General features: G+C 51.9%; 1 protein-coding gene across 1 annotated transcript in view; it reads right to left on the reverse strand.

Annotated features, from left to right (window-relative positions):
• tanc2b (tetratricopeptide repeat, ankyrin repeat and coiled-coil containing 2b) overlaps positions 1-19,324 on the reverse strand; it is a 107,011-nt gene that overhangs the window by 10,386 nt on the left and 77,301 nt on the right. Inside the window, exons 6-8 of the mRNA XM_060037211.1 lie at positions 7,692-7,808; positions 2,402-2,549; positions 2,017-2,140 (exon numbers count right to left, since the gene is read on the reverse strand). Of these exons, the coding sequence (XP_059893194.1) occupies positions 2,017-2,140; positions 2,402-2,549; positions 7,692-7,808 (389 nt within the window). The remainder of the gene's footprint in view (positions 1-2,016; positions 2,141-2,401; positions 2,550-7,691; positions 7,809-19,324) is intronic.

Consider the following 19,324-nt stretch of genomic DNA (forward strand, 5'->3'; position numbering starts at 1 on the left):
GTGCTGTAGGTGAGATTTAGGAGATATTGTATATTTACACCTGTAATATTAAAGGTGAAGTAGGCAAGATGCTAAGTGCTATTATATATGAATACAGCGGTATTATTAAAGGGGCTGTAGGTAGAATTTGAGAGTGATTATATATGTATACCTTTATTATTTAAGGTGCTCTAGGTAAGATTGAACAGCTATTCTTCGAGTGTCAATGCAGTAGCCGTCTGTCTTCAGTGAGTGAAATGTGCTGTGAGAATATCGGTTTAGAGTGGATGGTAACCATGGTGACCCGGTGTCTATCTGGGCCCCTGGTGGATTGTTTGAGTCATAGACTGTGACAGCAAAGCGCCAGTAAACCCAATATCCATTATGTGTGCGTGTGTGTGTGTGTGTGTGTGTGTGTGTGTGTGTGTGTGTGTGTGTGTTACTGCTAGAAATAGAGCAAAAGTTGTGAGGTACTGCTGTTCCAAAACCACCTCAGCATTGGAATAACCCCATCTATCTAGACAAACACCACACACACACACACACACACACACACACACACACACACACACACACACACACACACACACACACACACACACACACACACACAGACAGACAGACAGACAGACAGACACAGACAAAGTAGCTCATTCTGCAGGGCTAATGAACCCCGCCTGGCATGTCTCTGACCTTAAACACGCAAGGAATCGAATTGAACTCAGAGTCGGTCCTCTCCAGCCAGTGAGTTAGCCGGAGACAAAGAGAGACAGAGAGAAAGGGACACAGACAGAGAGAGAGATGAGGAGAGCAAGAGAGAGAGATGAAGAGAGAGAAAGAGAGAGAGACACGGAGAGACGAAGAGAGAGAAAGAGAGAGAGAGACGGAGAGATGAAGAGAGAGAAAGAGAGAGAGAGACGGAGAGATGAAGAGAGCGAGAGAGGGAGAGAGAGAGAGAACAAGAGAGAGAGAGAAGAGGCCAATTAGAAGCACTTTGAGTGCTAAGGTTCACCCTGTGTCGCCCGCCTGTGCGGTCTCTCCGCTCAAACACCCACCTGCTGCAGGAACGCGTCAGCCGTGGGGAATTGCGAGAGGGCAGTGCTTACGTATTTAAAACCAGAGGTCAAGCCGTTCATTGGCCGACGGGACCGGCTGTAAGTGATTGCTATTGGTGGATTGCCACGGTGGCGGTCAATCAGGCGCTCTCCAGGCCTGCAGGTATTATGTTCCGTCATTTGTGATGGGAAATTAAAGAGAGCTCAAGGGGCTAAACGTTGTCCGCAGACGACCTGGGGCACACAATCCCAAACTGCAAGACTGAAGTGGAAAATTGTAAACCTTTAAAATGAGGAATCAGAATATAAGTGGGCAGCCAAAGATTGACAAAGCAATGAAAAGCAGGACTCTTTGTCCTAGAAAACCAGAATATTAAAGAGTAGTTAAAAATATGACTAACAGTCAGTGAACCCTGTCTAGCTATTATGTGCAAATCTCTTTACCAAATTCACCGGCTCCTGGAAATGTAATGTTATGGTTCTTTAAGGGAATGGGAATGTCTGTGTGTGGGTCCATGCACGTGTCGTGTGTGTGTGTGTGTGTGTGTGTGTGTGTGTGTGTGTGTGTGTGTGTGTGTGTGTGTGTGTGTGTGTGTGTGTGTGTGTGTGTGTGTGTGTGTGTGTGTGTGTCTCCGCGTTGCGCCCTCATACACACCCACAGAGACACAGATGTCTGTCTTGATTAGAAGAAAAGCAAAATTGGGAAACAAAAGGAAAGGTAAATGCTACATGTATCCCCCCCCTAATCGCCACCATCATCCTTCCCTCTCGTATCGCTCCAAACTTTCCCCACCCCCCTCCCTCCCCGGAGAAACAACACAAAACCAGCCCAACACCAGAACCAGCGCCACAAGCAAGGGCTGTGGTGCTGGTTCTGCTGGTGGAATGGCTTTGAGCACCACAGCAGGGCTGGCAAAGGTGAATAGTTCAGGGGAACCGTTTGCCCCGATGAAACCAGCGGTAAAACAGGCCTGTAGCTGACCCTGAGATCAGAGGTGGAGTGGCAGTTGATCCCTGATGATGAAGTGTGAACTCCAGAGGTGCTGAAGGGCACCTGAACGAGGTATCTTTTGATCTGGGTGGTCTCTACCGCAGACACCAAGGGACTGCCGCCAGTAAACAAAAGACGCACGAGCGTAAATGTCAGAAGCTAAAAGGCTTTACCGGGGAGACTCTTGTTTCAGTAAGGTTCATGCATCAAAGCTGCCTTTTAGAAAACGAATACAAGAACAACAAAATGTCTCCCGTCATGCAAGCAAGAAATCAATGATCCCTCCACCTCTACGACCCAGAGTACCAACGTGAACCACGTCATAGCTTCTCCTTCATTCGTCTGAAGGACACCTGATCATCTCATCAGCCGTTACCTGTCTGTCCTCAGGCTCGTCCATGCTGTACTGGGTACCAGCTGGGCCCTCGCTGCCTTTGTCTCCAGTAGGAAGCCCAGGCGCGTCATCAATGTGTTGGCTGCCTCATCCACCGATGGAGGGGGCCCCAGTTCTGGACCTGACTCCCCTGCAGAGAGAGAGAGGGAGAGGGAGGGAGGGAGGGGGAGAGAGAGAGAGGGGAGAGAGAGAGAGAGAGAGAGAGAGAGAGAGAGAGAGAGAGAGAGAGAGAGAGAGAGGAGAGAGAGAGAGAGAGAACAGGGAGGGAAGGGGTAGAGAGATTGTCAGGTAAAACGACAAAGAGAGAAAAACACAGGAACAAATTCTAAACGAGTCCAACAAGTCCTCCGCAGAATTCCCCTCAGAGAGGCGATGCCCCAAACACAAAAAAACAATGCAAACAACAACAAGGAACACATCCAGCTGAAAACCGACTTACTTCCCTCCCCACAAGAGGAACAACATCTCAGGCGCTAAAGTAAAAAAAAAGAAGCCTACCAAGGCGGTTTGTGCTAGATCCCGGAGCCCGGCCGCGAACAGAGAAGAGCGGAGGAGTAGACGACCTGAAGCTTCCTGCAGCTCTGAGCGTTGCATTATACGCTCACACACACACGAACACCAAACACACACACTCAAACTCACATCGTCCACATGACTGAACCCTCTGGATGCACTGCCTTTTCATTCGCCATTTGCACACAGCGTTGTGCAGACACAACGTAAGCTGATACACCCTCTACCTGTGTGCCTGAGAGTGTGTGTGTGTGTCTGTGTGTGACACTGCATTAGAGAGAGAGAAAAGAGAGAGAGAGAGAGAATGGGTGTGTCTCTGTCCTATCCTTGAAAATAAACAGCACTGGTTGGCCAGCAGCATGATCTTAAATAACACACACACACACACACCACACACACACACACACACACACACACACACACACACACACACACACACACACACACACACACACACACACTTTGCATTAGACCTAAACAAAGAGTGACTGGATGATCTCATCCTCACACACCAGACACCTGACTTATCGCCCAAAACAAACCCCCTCCCCTCCACCAGATAACAGACTTTTCCTCCATGGCACCGTGATGCCCCCCGCCGCCCTCACCCCACCTCTCCCATCCACAGAGCTTCCTGCGAGCTCATTTTCACACGCTCATAAACACCTACCTGGATTGCAATGACATCATAACCAGAGGGGAGTTACAACGGCGTGGTTTTACAAGACAAAAAAAAAAAGAAGCCTCCACAGTTGCTTCTGACTCCTGTTGGCCGTGTGCCGGGGAACAGGTCAGACCGGACGAGCGGGCTCACTCGCAACACTACTTACTAAAGAGTACCGGGTTTGTGCCCGAGGCCACTCCCCACTGCCGCGAAGGCCCTTTAGAAGAATGCTTGGTCGTCGTTCGAAGGAGTACCACACTCAGTATCACCCCCCAGCCCGACACACCCCACCCCCCCCACACCTACCAATCAACGACTGCCACTTGGCAACTCCACGACGTGTGAAGTGATTAGGGCTCATCCCGGGCCTCGAGATGTTGGGACTGATGGACAGCCGGATTGACAAGAGATCTCGAAGGCGCTGAGTGAGGGATGAGGAGAAGGCCTTGACATGCACAGACGTACGGCGACTACGGCGACTACGGCGACTACGGCGACTACGGCGACTACGGCCTGGCCGACGCAGGCCGTAACGTGCGCCAAGCGTGGTGCGAGTGTGTCGCGAGGATCCAGAGACAATGGGGTTTTGTGAAAGACAAGATAAGGCACGAGTGAGCGAGAGAGCATTAACGAAAGTTTGAAGGTGGAGTGTTGGAGATAGCAAGGCCAACCCTGGATTTAATTTAGGTGAGATCGCGTTTCTTTGACATTACGGATCCAGGACAGGCTTAGTGAACGTCTAAGCAGCTCTCTGTTCCATAAGCTCACCTGCATAATCTTCAGAGACGATAGGGAGGAGTGGAGGTAGAACATGGCAAATCCACACAGAAGAATAGTGTTTTATTGGGATCAAGAGGAACCACCAAGGCCACTGGCCGAGGTAGCATTGCTAGCATGTCTGTTGGGTAATGTTATAGGAGGGGAAGGGAGGAGGGGGGGCTCAGATGTCAGTGTTGGACCAATCTCGAGGCTGGCGTATGCAAGTTGACAGACTGGTTGTAGTAAGCACAGAATGCATTAGTCACCAGCCACTGGACGGCTGAACGCTGGCCGTGTCTGGGATCCAGGACAGCCGCTGCTTCATCCAGCCTGAGCTCCTGTCTTGAGTCCTCCCTCTCTCACCAGACCAAACGGATATTTCTCTTTTTCTGTGTCTGACCAATCTCTCCCTCCTCTCCATCTCTCCCTCCCACCCTCCCTCCCTCCCTCCCTCCCTCCTTCTCACCCACTCCCCTACTCCTCCCTCCTCTCCCTCCCTCCTTCTCCACCACCCCTCTCGGTCTCCCCTCCTAACCCCCCCCCTAACCACTGTCGCCCTTAAGCTGCACTTCTCCGCACTTCTCGCTCACACACTTGTTAAAAAGGTGTTTGCTCACACGTGTGCACATCATAAAAACTTCACAACACAGACTCGTTTTCAGTCGTTGCACTTAACCACATAGTTCTCCCAACCAAAACTCCTTTGAGCGCGCATTGAACATTTCCCCGTGTTTTTCTGCATTGCCTTTATGAGAGCGACCGACTCAATGAAAATCTAATTTCTAATGAGCTCTTAGCAACATGAAGCCGCTCTCTGAGCTGCGGTCATGACAACGTGCGTGAGCCAGTGACGCGAGTCCCGGCACACCGCACGACACAAACGCAACGCCGAATCACTCTACGAAACACCCCTCCGCACACGCAGGGGAAAAAATAAAATCAGTTTTGCCAGCCCCGTTCCCCCCTCAAGGCCCCACACCAACACACCCCCACCCCCCCCCCCCCCCCCCCCCCCTTCCTGAGCAGCGAAGGAGACAGATGGTTACCATGGCAACTATCTTGCCGTGCGGCTAGGATTGCGTTTTACGGTGCATCGAGCGCATCTGCTTCTCCCCCCCCCCTCGGCCGACCGGCACTGGCGGGCCGAGGGAGAGAGAGGTGGCCACGCATCACGCATCACACCACGCTCATCCACTCATGGAGCATCGCGAATGAAGCAGGCATTTGGGGGGAGGGGGGGGGGGGGGGGGGGGGGGGGGGGGGGGGGGTGGGGGGGGGGGGGGTCAACAGGTAAAAGGGCCAGCCGATACAGAGCTGTCCAGGGAGTGGGCCGCTTTCGGTTCGACCCACTGATCTCGGTAGGGACGCCTCTTCCCGGAAGACATCTCCGTTCGACTGCAGTCAGAAGGATAGAAGATCGACCGAAGCCATTTTACACCTCTAACAGGATACCGTGAGTAATCCCCGCGAGCGCTGGGACAAATGTGGTCACATGGGTGTTGTTATTTTTGGGCAGGATCCGACTGATCCGAAATCAGCCGCCGACGGGACGGATCCTCTGTGCCCGGGTGGCCCGTAGCAGGCGCCTGGGCTGGCCAGGTATCAGCCAATCAGGTGGCTTGCCTGCCGCGGTGTGCCATCATCTGGGGAGCACTTGTTAAGGGCTTAGCCAATCTATCTGCCCCCCCCCCCGCCCCGCCGGCCCAAACCCCGGAGAACCCCCACACTGAGCCCCCTATTCCAGCTCCGAAGCGGCTGTACAGCACAGCGTTCCTGCTGGTAATCCTTCACCTCCCCATCAGCGGGAGAGAAGAACTCCGTTCAAAAATCCATCCCGCTCTCACGGCAGAGCATGTCGACGTTCCGTGACGTTCCCGGGAGCGGAGGTCATTCCGCCGTTCCGGCTCCGATCCGAGAACGGCCGCGGCATTCGATAAAGCCCCAAAGACATTTTACCCGACCCGGACGCACTCGGCGCTTGCAGCCCGAAGTGGCAGCAGCCGCCGCCGCCGCCGAATGGCGCCAGGGTGGGCGTCGCGCGGGGGGGGGGGGGGGGGGGGGGTGTGGGGGGGCGCATGTGCTTATTATACCGGCGCGAGGCTATTCATAGAGCATCATATTGCAGCATGGCTATCAATAGACGCATCACCTACTTGGAGCTCCCAGCGAGCCGCGGCCTCTCGCAGCCGAGGCTTGGCGGATGGAGGGAACCGCCGGGAGCGCGCCGCCGGCGGTTTTCACTCCAATTCACACCGGTTGAAGCGGCACCGGGCCCTCCTGCACGCTATGTCCGCGGCTCTGCGGGGGGAGAGAGCCTCCGCACTGAGCCGTCCTTCCTGGCTTGGATGTCTCCCTCCCCCCCCCCGTGCCGTTGCCCTCCGGCCACGCTGACGAGGCAGAGGAAGGGGCAGAGAGACTATCGCTAGCGTTGGGCTTTTTTTTTTTTTTACTCCTTCCTCCTTTCCTTTCTCTCCTCAATTTCTTCTTTTATTTTTTTCTTTCGCTCTTCGCTTCGTCTCCCAGAGGCAACAGGAAGGCAGCGGCGAGATGAGAAAGCAGATAGTGGAGAGAGAGTGGAAGCCGACTACATCCAAGCGCGCCCGAGCCCCGTCCTTGGTTGACCCGCGCTGCTCTGAGCTCCAGTGCGGCGCATGGGGAGAGGTTTTTAGACAATAAGGAGAGCAGCGAGGATCCTTATCTCTCGCTCGCTTTATAGTGAGAGATGGGAGGGAGGAGGGAGGGAGGAGGGAGGGGGGGGAGAGGAAGGAGGGGGGGAGGGAGGCAGTGAGGGGTGGCACAAGGCCAAGTGAGGGCGGGGGAGAAGGGCGGCCCCACAGTCCGCAGATTGTTTGGCGTCCGCGACAGAGAGGGGGGTCAGTAGAGACCGTCGGCCGAGCCTAAACACACTCTGGGTAAACAGAATCGGACTAGACCAGAGGCGGAGGGTTGGAGAGCTGAGCGAGAGAGAGAGAGAGAGAGAGAGCTAGTGACAGGGAGGTAACGATGACGGACAGGGTACGGCCCCACAGAGCTTTAGCTTAATGACCCGAGGATCGCCCGGCGTTTCGAAGGAGACGACAGCCTAAGTGACAAACACAGACGGAAGCCTTGTGTGCGTCGACACAAACCGCCGTATCTTGCCTCAAATAAGTGCTTTCCTATCTTTCGCCTCCTCACCCCCCCCCCCCCCCCCCCCCCCACCACACACATTGCTAATGTCGGCCACATCTTACGCAGGAAGAGACACAATCATGGCATTCCAATGTGACAAAATTACATAAGGAGAATTTGCCGACGCGACAAATAGCTCGGGTGCATGAGCTTGCCGGCACTTACCAGGGCGATATGCGTCCAGATCAGGGTTCTTGGCAGTAGTAGAGGTGTGTGTAGGGGAGCCAAGCTCTGACTGAGGAATTCGAGGGCTCTCCACAAACTTTGCTTTCCGCAGAGGGGCTGGGAGCAGAAAGCACACAGAGATGCAGACACACACATACATACACACACACACACACACACACACACGAGAACATGAACACACAGAGAAGGAGAGGACAATACAATACACACACCGCAGACACACGCAGACACACACACACACACACACACAAAACAAAGAGATGGAGACAAGAGAGACAGGGAGGGAGAGAGACCGACAGGGACATGAGAGAGAGACAGAAAGGCCCGGTGAGCGTGAAGAACCACACAGATACAATGACAACATGCTAATCTTTTGGAGCCGACATACAGTAGACGCGTGTGGTGTCCGTGCAGAGTCATAGATTTGACCAACTGCTTAACCCCCCCCACCACCACCACCATCACACCCCCTGCTGAACGCATTCCCCAAACAACCTCCTGTTGCTTATAAAACAACCGCAAACGTGACATTGCGTACCCGGAGGCGCGGAGCACGTTCAAAATAGCTTTGAGTCAGGAGCGCAGACAGACGGCTGTGAACTCAAGCGGGAATGTAAACGACACTCGTTTGGAGACAGGTCCTCGCGCTCCAGCGAGGCTCTCGCTGTGAGCCGTCAGAGCGCATTCATCGCAGCGAGAATGTCAAGACTCGGGTTGGGCCCCCGGCTGGGGGTGTTCTGTTTTTTTTCGTCCTCTCTCCGGCGAATTCTCCAGCTCAACGTAGGTTTTTAACTTTTTAACAACAAACGACAACAAGGTTATAAACAGTAACCAGAAAACACCTGACGGCGAAGGATCCTGCTACTCACAGCACGTGCTCGCTAAGAGTCTTTGCTCTGTACCCTTGTGAGAGCTGAAGAAACGCACACACAGCCGTCTGTTATTACCCGTTATCAGGTGGTGCACCTGTCGAACGAATCACAGGAATGCAGCGCCTATCCACACCTGCCTTTTTGCGAGAGTCCGAAGTAAGGAAAAAAAGTCGCTTTACCGTGCCAAAGAATTCCCAATGAAAAAAGGTTCTGTCGAACAAGAAAGAAAAAATTCCAATGATGCCCGCTCTGATGATAGATGCTGAAACTGTTGAGCCAGCGAGACACAGTGAGACATCTATGCTCCAGGAATAATTCCAGGTGCTCAGGCCGAAACTATTCAAACTATTGGAACAATCACCTTTTCGAGACGTGTGAGAATCCATTTTAAACGCCGTAGCGAATCCATTTCATCCCGTCTCTTTAAAAAGACAGAACCCTTGGATGCGCGGTTCAAAGTAAATGTCCTCGTTTCCGAGGATTTTTTTTTTCTGTGGAGCGCTGGGATAAAAGCCGAGGGTAATCGTCTCTTAATTGCGCCGCGCTCCTAGATAGGGGTTACATGCGACACTACCTGCGCTCACACACACTGAACACACTGCCCTGCACACACACACACACACGCACGCCAGCCTGAGCCCCGATGGAGAGCACAGAGTCCAGAGTTCTCCGTGGCAACGGGGTTTGTTTGGGGGAGGAGGCGGTGGGGAAGTCGCGACACGGCGGCGGTTGAAACATCTGCTGCAGCAGCAACTGCTCTGACATCTGGTAGCCGACGTCAACGGCTTTTTAACTGCCGCCGCTGCTGAGTGTGACCTCCCGATTACCATCCAGCAGGGTAGTGTATGGTACAGTCACAGCAACAGTCAAACCACAGAGACATCATACATTAGGGCTGTGCAGTTATTCACATTTTGATCGTGATTTCGATCTTTGGGTCAAACGATCTTCAACTATACGTTTTTCTTAATTCATTAAATGTTTTATAGAAGTTTTCCAGCTGGAAAAATATTTGTACAATATCTTTGTTTGAACATTTTGTATTTTAACATTTTGCGTATTTTTTTTCCTCAGTTCCAAAGTGTTTTTTGAAGAGAAATGCTGAACAAATGCATCATGTTTTCAACCTCAAAAATAATTGTTTGAATAATCGTGCTTTCAATGAGGACCAAAATATTTGTGTTAAGGATTTCTTCCATAACCGAGCAGCCCTATCATACAGAACCGTCTGCCTGCCAAAAGCAATGGAGGCGTGATATGACAATGATTATAATGGAGGCCTGGTGTGCGCAGTGACGTGGGTCCAGGCGTTCTTTTTCATGGCACGTGTTAATGTGTTGGTACGACCCGGCTGGCCGGCTGGGCTCACTGGCTGCAGCTATAGAGGAGCGCGAGGCGGAAGTGACAGATGCCAAATTGAGAAACTCTACTGAGTCACGGAGCCAGCAGGGCGAGAAAGCAAGGAGTTGGAGTGATATGCTACCAACTGCCGCGTTGATGATAAGCCCTTAGATAAGCTAAGGTGTTCTGTCTGAATCCACTGGAAGTCGATTGGGATAAAGGCTTTTCGAAATGAATTAGTAGTTAAGACTTGTTATCCTCCTTATTTTCTGAACTGGAAATCAAACTGTGTGCTGATTGTGTATCGAATTCAATTTGGAATACATTTGTACGTTTCCCGCCGAAAACGAGACATTGATGAAGGACATGGAGAATCGTACTATAATGTAAACACTGTATTTCCCCGTTTCAGTCGAGAACGTGAACAAAACGTGACGAGAGCACAATGGAACCCTTTGTCCTCACCTTTGGTTCCTTTCAGGGCTTCCATGCACAGACTATTTGACTATTTAATTAGCCCACAACGAACGCCTGTACAGCCTACGGCCAGGCACGGCGTAATAAACAAACCGGTCTTAATATGAAGGGGCAGATCAATGCGGCCCTAATTAAAAACCATACGTCCTACCGTCATCACAAACAACACTTCACATCGATTATCTTACCTTCTATTATTTCATGCAATTAAATTCTTTGCAAAGCTCCGAGACACGGTGTAACAGGGACGTGAGCCGTGGGGCATCAGGGAAAGCACTACACGTGTTTAAGATACAAAGTGCACACTTTTTTATTTTTTTACAAAGTGCACACTTTTTTTTTTTCTTCCTGTGACCAAATCCCTCACCCCTGATAACGTTGTACAGAGTCTGGCGGCGTCCTCGGGGGAACCAGATCCCAGGGACTTGTTGTATCTAGCGGCGGGGATGTAGTGGTGTGCCAGGCTGGGGCCAGCCCGTCAGAGTGATGGATGGTGAGCAGGACGACCCACTCCCCTAATGAGCTTATGAATAAATACATGGAGTGCAGAGTTGCCATGTGTGCCGATGCACACAGCCGTGAAATAGATACTTGTTATGAGCTCAGAAGGTGTGGGGCGCCTCGGCCCACGTGATTCCAACGTGCGTGCGTGCGTGCGTGCGTGCGTGCGTGCGTGCGTGCGTGCGTGCGTGCGTGCGTGCGTGCGTGCGTGCGTGTACGCATGCTTGTATGCATTCATCAGTGCATGTGTGTCTAGGCATGCGTATGCATGTATGCATGTAGCAGGGGTACAAGTGTAATCAGTGCTAGCGTGGGGGGGTGTGTGGGTGGGAGGAGATGCGATAGAAGGACAGGGAGGAGAAAAAGGTTGATAGAGGAAGTCAGAATTAAAACAGGATGAGGTGCGGCGGGCTGAACACCGAAGGCTAGCGGGGGACCCGTGGAGAAATCACGCACCGCAGAAGAAGAAGAGCGAAATAAATAACAGGCCGGTGGGTGCTGCTGATTTAAATTCACCGAACCCTGGATGCTCCGATAATGAAAGAGGAAGGGCTCGGGGTTCCAGACACAGCCAACCTGGGCTTTGAGCGACCGGTGGGATCACCGCGACCGGAATATGAAGCAGAGCTGCGTCAGACGTGTGTGTGTGTGTGTGTGTGTGTGTGTGTGTGTGTGTGTGTGTGTGTGTGTGTGTGTGCCGTTAACCTCAGATTAATCCAAGGAATAACTGCAGGGAGAGGAGACATTTTGTTCCTAGCAAAGAACATTCTTCTCCAAATACCGCTTCCTCGGTTACGTGTGAATCCTGGGCAACCACGCAGAGAAAAAAATAGAAAATAAAACACATCAGATCCCCTACACACACGCACAAGCAAACACGTCTCAGAAACAATGTAGTTATGGGCATACAGAGAGAGAACAAGAGAGAGAGAGAGAGAACGAGAGAACGAGAGAGAGAGAGAGAACGAGAGAGAGAGAGAGAACGAGAGAGAGAGAGAGAACGAGAGAACGAGAACGAGAGAACGAGAGAGAGAGAGAACGAGAGAGAGAGAGAACGAGAGAGAGAGAGAGAGAGAGACAGAGACAGAGACAGAGACAGAGAGAGAGAGAGAGAGAGAGAGAGAGAGAGAGAGAGAGAGAGAGAGAGAGAGAACGAAAGAGAGCAAGCACGCGGCCATGATTGCTATGGCAACAGTGGAGCCGAGAGGAGACCGAGAGTCCGTCCACCTTCCACACATGGACGTGGTGGCTGGTGGTGAAGGGGTGGGCCGCACTCACCGCACTATGCATCACAACGTGCGCTACACTGAAGAACATTCGCTTCCGCCAACGACGGGGGGAGATTGGCAGTCAAGGTTATGAGTATTCAAGTAGCCAATCACAGGCCGAGCGGTTTGGAGAGTCATGGCGGCACTTCACCCATGCTTCAGAAAGGCGCCCAGCGTTAGTGATTCATACACCGAAGTGTGGAGTGTCGATTTCGCCCAACACGCCATGAATATTGTTGAGCGTTGACGGTGTAATGACCTTTACGGTCGGGGGAAAAAAAATATCTTTATGTTTATGTTCATCATTTTAAACATTATAAACTTTAAACTGCTTGGACACGGTCTTATATTGAACATGGCCGTGACTACAAACACTGAATCCTGAGGAAGCTAGCTTGATACACTGGTCGTGTTGATGAAAGTCATAACAATGCCTGCTTGTGCTCCTCTTCTCTTGATACCGATGTCAACGTGCCCGCGCCAAACACATAACCACCATTTTGGAACATTGATTTGTCCCACTGACCGTGACCTCACGGAGCACGACGGAGACGTCGAGGATCGTCATGCCCTTGTACCGCTCCCTCGGCAGACAGAAATGAGGTATTAAGGGACCAGATTAAGCCAGGTTATATTCACCTTGCAGCCTCAAAATAGAGGCTGGTGATGGATGATATGGGCGTACATCCTTCCCTCCTCCACTGTGCATAATTGTGAGTATGTGTGTACGCACGTGTCTGTGTCTGTGTGTGTGTGTGTGTGTGTCTGTGTCTGTGTCTGTGTCTGTGTGTGTGTGTGTGTGTGTGAGTGTGTTTGTTTGTGTACACACATGTATCTGTGTGTTTGTGTGTGCATGGGTGTGTGTGTCTGTGTGTGTGAACATGTGCCTGTGTGTGTGTGTGTGTGTACCTGTGCGCAAGTGTGTGTGTGTGTGTGTGTGTGTGTGTGTGTGTGTGTGTGTGTGTGTGTGTGCATGCGCGTGTGTGTATCGTGTGTATTTGTGCGCACATGTGCATGTGTGTGCACATGCACATGTGCGCACTGTGCGTCTGTGCTTGTGAGTGTCATTCATCATTACAACGTGGCAGGATTACCCAGAGCAAGGTAACACACATCCGAATCCCCAGGAGAGCCCAGGAGAATCCTTCATTAGCCCCACAAAGCTGTTGACCAACCTCCGATAAGCCACACTCCCAGACACGTCCAACAGCCCAAAGAAATGAATATTTCAGATGCTTCCCTCCTCATGAAGAGTGCATCACTAGGCAGGATTTTTCAGAGGTTGTCTCGAGGCCACGCTTACAATACTGAGCTGTTACTTGGATCTTCAGTCTAGAGAATCATAACACTGACAGAAACCTCCTTTTGTCTTTGTTCACACTGTGTTTTTTAACAACTCAACGCCGCCATTTTGGTAGGACGAAGGACAGATCGCTACTCATGTTTTACGATTCCCAAGCGTTTCTGCGAAATGTGTGTTCTGCCACACAATTACTGACAATCAACACATGTTCACAATCCAGGCCTAGTTCAATCATCCTTTCCTTTGCCTGCTATACCTCCTGTGTAGCCCAAATCTATTTGCTGGGTGATTTTGGATTTCTGATTTATAAACAGTCTAGCACCATAGAGAGCGCTACATAACCGAGGCCTACAGTATGTGAGGGGCGGCGGATGAATCACTTAAAACAAAAACATTCATCATATATCAGAAGGTTACTGGCTGCGTTCTGCGCTCATGACTACCTGATATGCTGACCTGTGTCCCGGTCTCTCCAGCCCTCCTACTGGATCAGATCTGGGACTCCATGATTCAACACCGAAGGCAAAAGCTTCTCCGACGCGCTCAACGTTAATTGAGTCAGACGCCGTAACCTTTTGTTTTCGCAGGTGGGAGGTTCAGGGGGGCACAGTTCAGAGCGCAAAAGCTTTCTCTCGGCCCATCCGTCAAACGACCGCGCCGTGGGTGGGGGGTAGGGGGGCTTGGGGGCTGAGGGGTGAGGGGTGAGGAGGGGGGGGGGGGGGGGGTGCGCTGGCAGGCTTGAGCTAGCGGGCCTACAGGAACCTCATGCTCCACGTGATAGCGCGTTAGCCCAGAGTCGTCGTGAGTCAGTGTGGTAATTGGTGGGGGCTCCGCTGGGTCCCGCCGTCCTAAGAATAGCCCAGGTAGCCTTGATCTCTGCTCAGGGCGCGCCCACGAACCACCTCGCTGTGAGACTAACTAACACGTTTAGGACCGGGTCTGGGTTCCAGGATGGCAGGTGTTCATGTTTGGCAGATATATTTTAATTTAATTTAATGTATTTTTTATATATTTTTTATTATCAGGATTACATTTTAAATAAATTGCTTTCTGGTAAATGTTGGAATATTCTGTCTCTTCGGGTCGGTCTGGCCTCCACCTTGTGGAAAAACCTATTTGATAAAATAAATGCAAGGAAATGCTAGGACCAATCGGCACTCGGAGCGGTATGATGGGACCAATCAGCGCTCGGGGGCGGGAGGTTCAGTTTATGACTAACAAGGAGCGCCGCAGTCTGACGAATTATGATAACAGGTGGCGCTGGAGGAAAGTGTAGCAATCCAAACTGGTTTAATCCAGAATAGACTGAAATACGATGTTAGGAGATGAACAGAAATCTGCACGGAGGCTTCTCTCACATAAGAAATTATTTTTGTTGTACTTCCAACAGGATCTGGCAAGTGAAGAGAGACGTCACTCTGAATAGCTGGAGAGGTTTTTGAACAACGCAAGGCCACGGCCATATTTGGAAATCAATTGCTGCCTAGTCAAGGCCAGAAGAAACTCAGTCATGAATCTCAAGGGTGGTCTCACAAGGCCAGGTTTCGGCCGCTTTCGATGGCTGTGGATGAATAAAAAAAAACACGACCAGAATCAAAGGAGCTTACCATTACCAGCTTGAGGGCTAAACGGACAAGGTCATTAAGAATAGAGTCGTAATCTGCCTGAGCCTATTTTTAGCACTCCGTAAAAATCACCACATCAAAAAACATCAGATCCCCAACGCAGAATGTTACCCCAAGCACCGAATTCCTTGACATTTAATTAAAAGAAACATCTAGTGTTGTTGTTACATAATCCTTTCTTCCACATGAAACATCAAGTATTATCAGCCCTGGGCCCTTGACAGAACCGTCGAGTCCAGATAACACCCTGAGAAAAAATATTAAAATATGTGAAATATCTTTACCAACGGTGGAAGAATAATTATTGAATTGAAGCCACCCCAGATGGTGTTGTTTATCATAATTGTTCAATGGCGTGCGCGCACACACACACACACACACACACACACACACACACACACACACACACACACACACACACACACACACACACACACACACACACACACACACACACACACACACACACACACACACACACGGCAGCCGTACGTATTCCATACATCTGTGTGCAAGCATAGAACACAAGGTAATCCACACCAGTCTTGTTTTGTAAGCAAATCATTACGGGGCTATTAATAGCGCACTGCGGGTTTCTCATCCTAGTCCACAGCTTCCTACAGAAATAAATCGCCATCAACAGATCTTCATGGTGAAACAAAGCTACAGGGTGTCTTAGTTCAAAACCATGGACGCAGCATCATTCGGGATGGGATGAGCATGTGAGTGGGAGTATCAGACCGGGGACAAGGGGTCGAAGGCTGGCTGAAGGCAGGCAGGGTGTTAGGTCCGTAGGGGGGGGGGGGGGGGGAGGAGGGCTTCATTAGTCCATGGCTTCAAGTTCATTAGTCCCTATTCCATCTCCTGGGAGAGAAGTACCAGGGATGTGTCTCAGTCATTTCCGTTGTTTATTTCCTAGGCGTCATCGGAGGTTGATTTAAAGCCTGCCTAGATGACGTGGACAGCAGACAGTAGACACAGCGTTGGCAGGGTGGGTGGATAGTCATCCCATGGAGTGGCGTAGTGTCTCAATGTGCCTGTAGATTCATCACACCATCTGATTGAAAGCGATCACAAGCGGGGAAATTGGTGTAACGAAAAACGAGGGATGTAAAATACTTTGCTACGGTCTGAACACTGTGTGGAAAAAGTCTCGTGGGACGCAGAACTCTGGAAGCCGTGTTTTAGTCCAATGGGTACATTTCATGGATTATCTCGAGTTTACAAGCCATTGGTTTCGGCGGCTGGGCGTAGAATCTACTGGGAAGGGAAAGTAGCGGTGAGCGTGAGACATTACGTGAACCGATGTGTCTCAAGCTGCTGCCGTGGAATAAACTTCAGAACTTCTTCAAGGTACGAGGATATGAAGAGACGGCACTGAAAAGAACAGGCTACATGGATAATGTGATATGATTCCAAGACCGCAGACTTGCCATACAAACAGAGCTTCTGCAATATAAAATGCTATAATGAAATCCTTCCAGTTGGAACAACTTCGCTTTCAATTTTGGGTTGCAAACTAAATGCTCGCCTGAGGCAAAAGGTCTCAGTTTGTCAATAACCACGTTCGCCCTCATAGATTTTGTGATTTACAGCCCTAATTAGGATCTCTAACTTCCTGGTAAAACAACAGAAACCATTAAGGACGTCCCCGAGAAGAAGCTACGTCCTCTTGTGAAGCAACACTGACCCAAAAAGACGAATCCTCTCTACATAACTTTGTCAAAAATGTCCTCCAACCAAGATGGCCGACGACCCCCCCCCCCCCCCCCCCACCCCTGACCTGGACCATGTGTTCTCTGGTGCACCCCGATAGCGCCGGTGCCCCCACAACACAGCACCTTATCTAAGCTACACCAGCTAACAGAGCTAGCTAGCCTATCACGTCGTGGAGGGGGAGGGGGGGGGGGGGGGGGGGGGGGGTGCGAGGAGTGAGGCAGCCCAGTGTGTCCTGAATGACAGCTGACAAGGTGGGCCCATCCGAGCTCTCTCCATGCGGCCACGCTAACCGGTGTGAACACGGTCTTACGGGCGCCTCATCAAAACGAGCTCACCTGAGACCGGCAAAACGCAGCAGATGTTGGCCAAGTGCTGGTGGTTTTTTTTACAAGCAGATGCTGTTATTGAGACATTCTGTACTGTTCACACATGTGGCCAAATGTACGTGCGCACGCAAGCGCACATCAAACAGATGATATTAAGCAAGTAGTGTGTAATACTGAGGGAGGGATGATCAAGCACATCACAGACACACAGACACACACACACACACACACACACCACCTCAGAGCAGGCATGGGCGGGCACCAGTCTGCAGCAGCCGGAAGAATCAGAAATCGGATCTCTGCAAAAGGCTGGCTAATGCTGAGACACTACAACAAGAACTGCTGTGTCCGTGTGTGTGTGTGTGTGTGTGTGTGTGTGTGTGTTCGTTTGTGTGTGTGAGGGAGGGGGGCCGGACTAATTGCGACAAAGTTTGACTAGTTTACCGAACCATAGAGTTATTTCGGTATTGTACATTTTTCAAATGGGAACATCAACATCACGGGGCGCCCACGGTTTACTGCTCGGAAACACGCACGCACGCACGCACACGCACACACTCTCACCCACGCTGACGCATCACCCTTAAAAAGATCCCAGCTAGCAATGAAAGAAGGGTAACATTATCGCTTCCCCCGGCCCTCCAGCCTACGGCAGACCCTCCTGACGAATGCATCATTTCACAGGGAGAAACGCCAGCCCCCCCCCCCCGCACACTCCCCCCACCAACAGCCTCCGTCTGGGCCAGCGACGCCGGGCGTTCAACGCAGCGACGCGACCCACCGGCAAGGCAGGTAAAGGTGATGACCGGGTGGGGGGGGGGGGGGTGGAGGTGGGCCGACAGCTAACACGCGAAACACACACAACAAGACATGTCACGGAGACCCTCTCACGTGACGACGACTTGGAAGCCAAAGGGGAAGCGAGGGGGGGGTCTCGTCTGCGTCTGCCAGGGTGTGTCGGGGTGGGGGGGGGGGGGGGGTCTCACCATCGTTAAACCAGCTCCGGCATTCCGGAGTGGGAGAGAACGGCAGCGGCGCTCCGGGATTGGCGTCCAGCGACGTCAGAAGAGCTTCCCTCCGGGACGATGACCAGCTCATCAAAAGAATGGAAAAAAAAAAAAACAGCGGAAGTACGGAGAAGAAGAAAAAAAAAAAAATCACACACACCCACGGAAACGCCGACCTGCGCCGGAGCAGGGGGGGGGGGGGGGGAGGGTGTACTGAATCTCTACCGCTTCTCTGCGTCCTCTCCTCCCCGCGGTCACTGACTTCTTCCTCTTCCTCTTCTTCTTCCTCCTCCTCTTCTGTTTCCTTCAAGGTAATCTCCTTGAATCCTCCGGTGTGCCGACGGACGTCAGCTCGATGCGGTCGAGAGCAAAGCGCTACGGAGCCCGGCTGATAGGGCAGCGACGGCGGCGGAGGAGGGAGTGGGGGCAGAGAGCGCGAGAGAGAGAGAGAGCGAGAGAGGGAGAGAGAGAGAGAGAGAGAGAGCGAGAGAGAGAGAGAGAGAGAGAGAGAGAGAGAGAGAGCGAGAGCAAGAGGGAGCAAGAGCGAGAGAGAGAGAGAGAGCAAGACAGCAATAGAGGGAGAGAATGAGAGCGAGTGAGAGAGAGGGGAGAGAGAGGACGAGCGACCGAGAGGGAGGTAGCGGAAGGGAGCCGGGGCGAGAGGGAGGGAGAGAGGGAGAGAGGGTGGGAGGGAGGGAGGCGGGAGGCGGGAGGCAGCTGTCACTGAGTTGCGGAGGAGCGAGAGACCGAAGGCGGGACCACAGAGGTGACGCCGCTCTGGGTTTCTTTGGCCAGGCGTTCGTCCGAACACTAACCGGAAACGGCCGGAAGCTGCCGGCAATAGCGAGGAATAAAACCAGGAATAAAAAGGGAAGAGGTGATCGGTGAGGCAGACCGGGATGGAGCTCCCCGCTCGGGATGTGAGCTCCGTGACTGCGTTAGCGCCTAGCGCGTTATGTATAGAAGTGGGAGGCGCGCGTGTTCTCACCCTCTCTCTCTCACACTCTCTCTAACTGTCTCCGTCTATCTCTCTCGCTCTCTCTCTCTCTACGGGAACAGGAGCCCAGGTCTCCACTAACAGATGAATGGCGCAGTGCTGCTGTTGTCATGGTAACCACAGGGCTGAGAGAGGAGGAGGAGGAGGAGGAGGAGGAGGATGCGTACCGAGGGAGG

Source organism: Gadus macrocephalus, chromosome 18 (genome assembly GCF_031168955.1).
Source record: "Gadus macrocephalus chromosome 18, ASM3116895v1".
Classification (NCBI taxonomy): domain Eukaryota; kingdom Metazoa; phylum Chordata; class Actinopteri; order Gadiformes; family Gadidae; genus Gadus; species Gadus macrocephalus.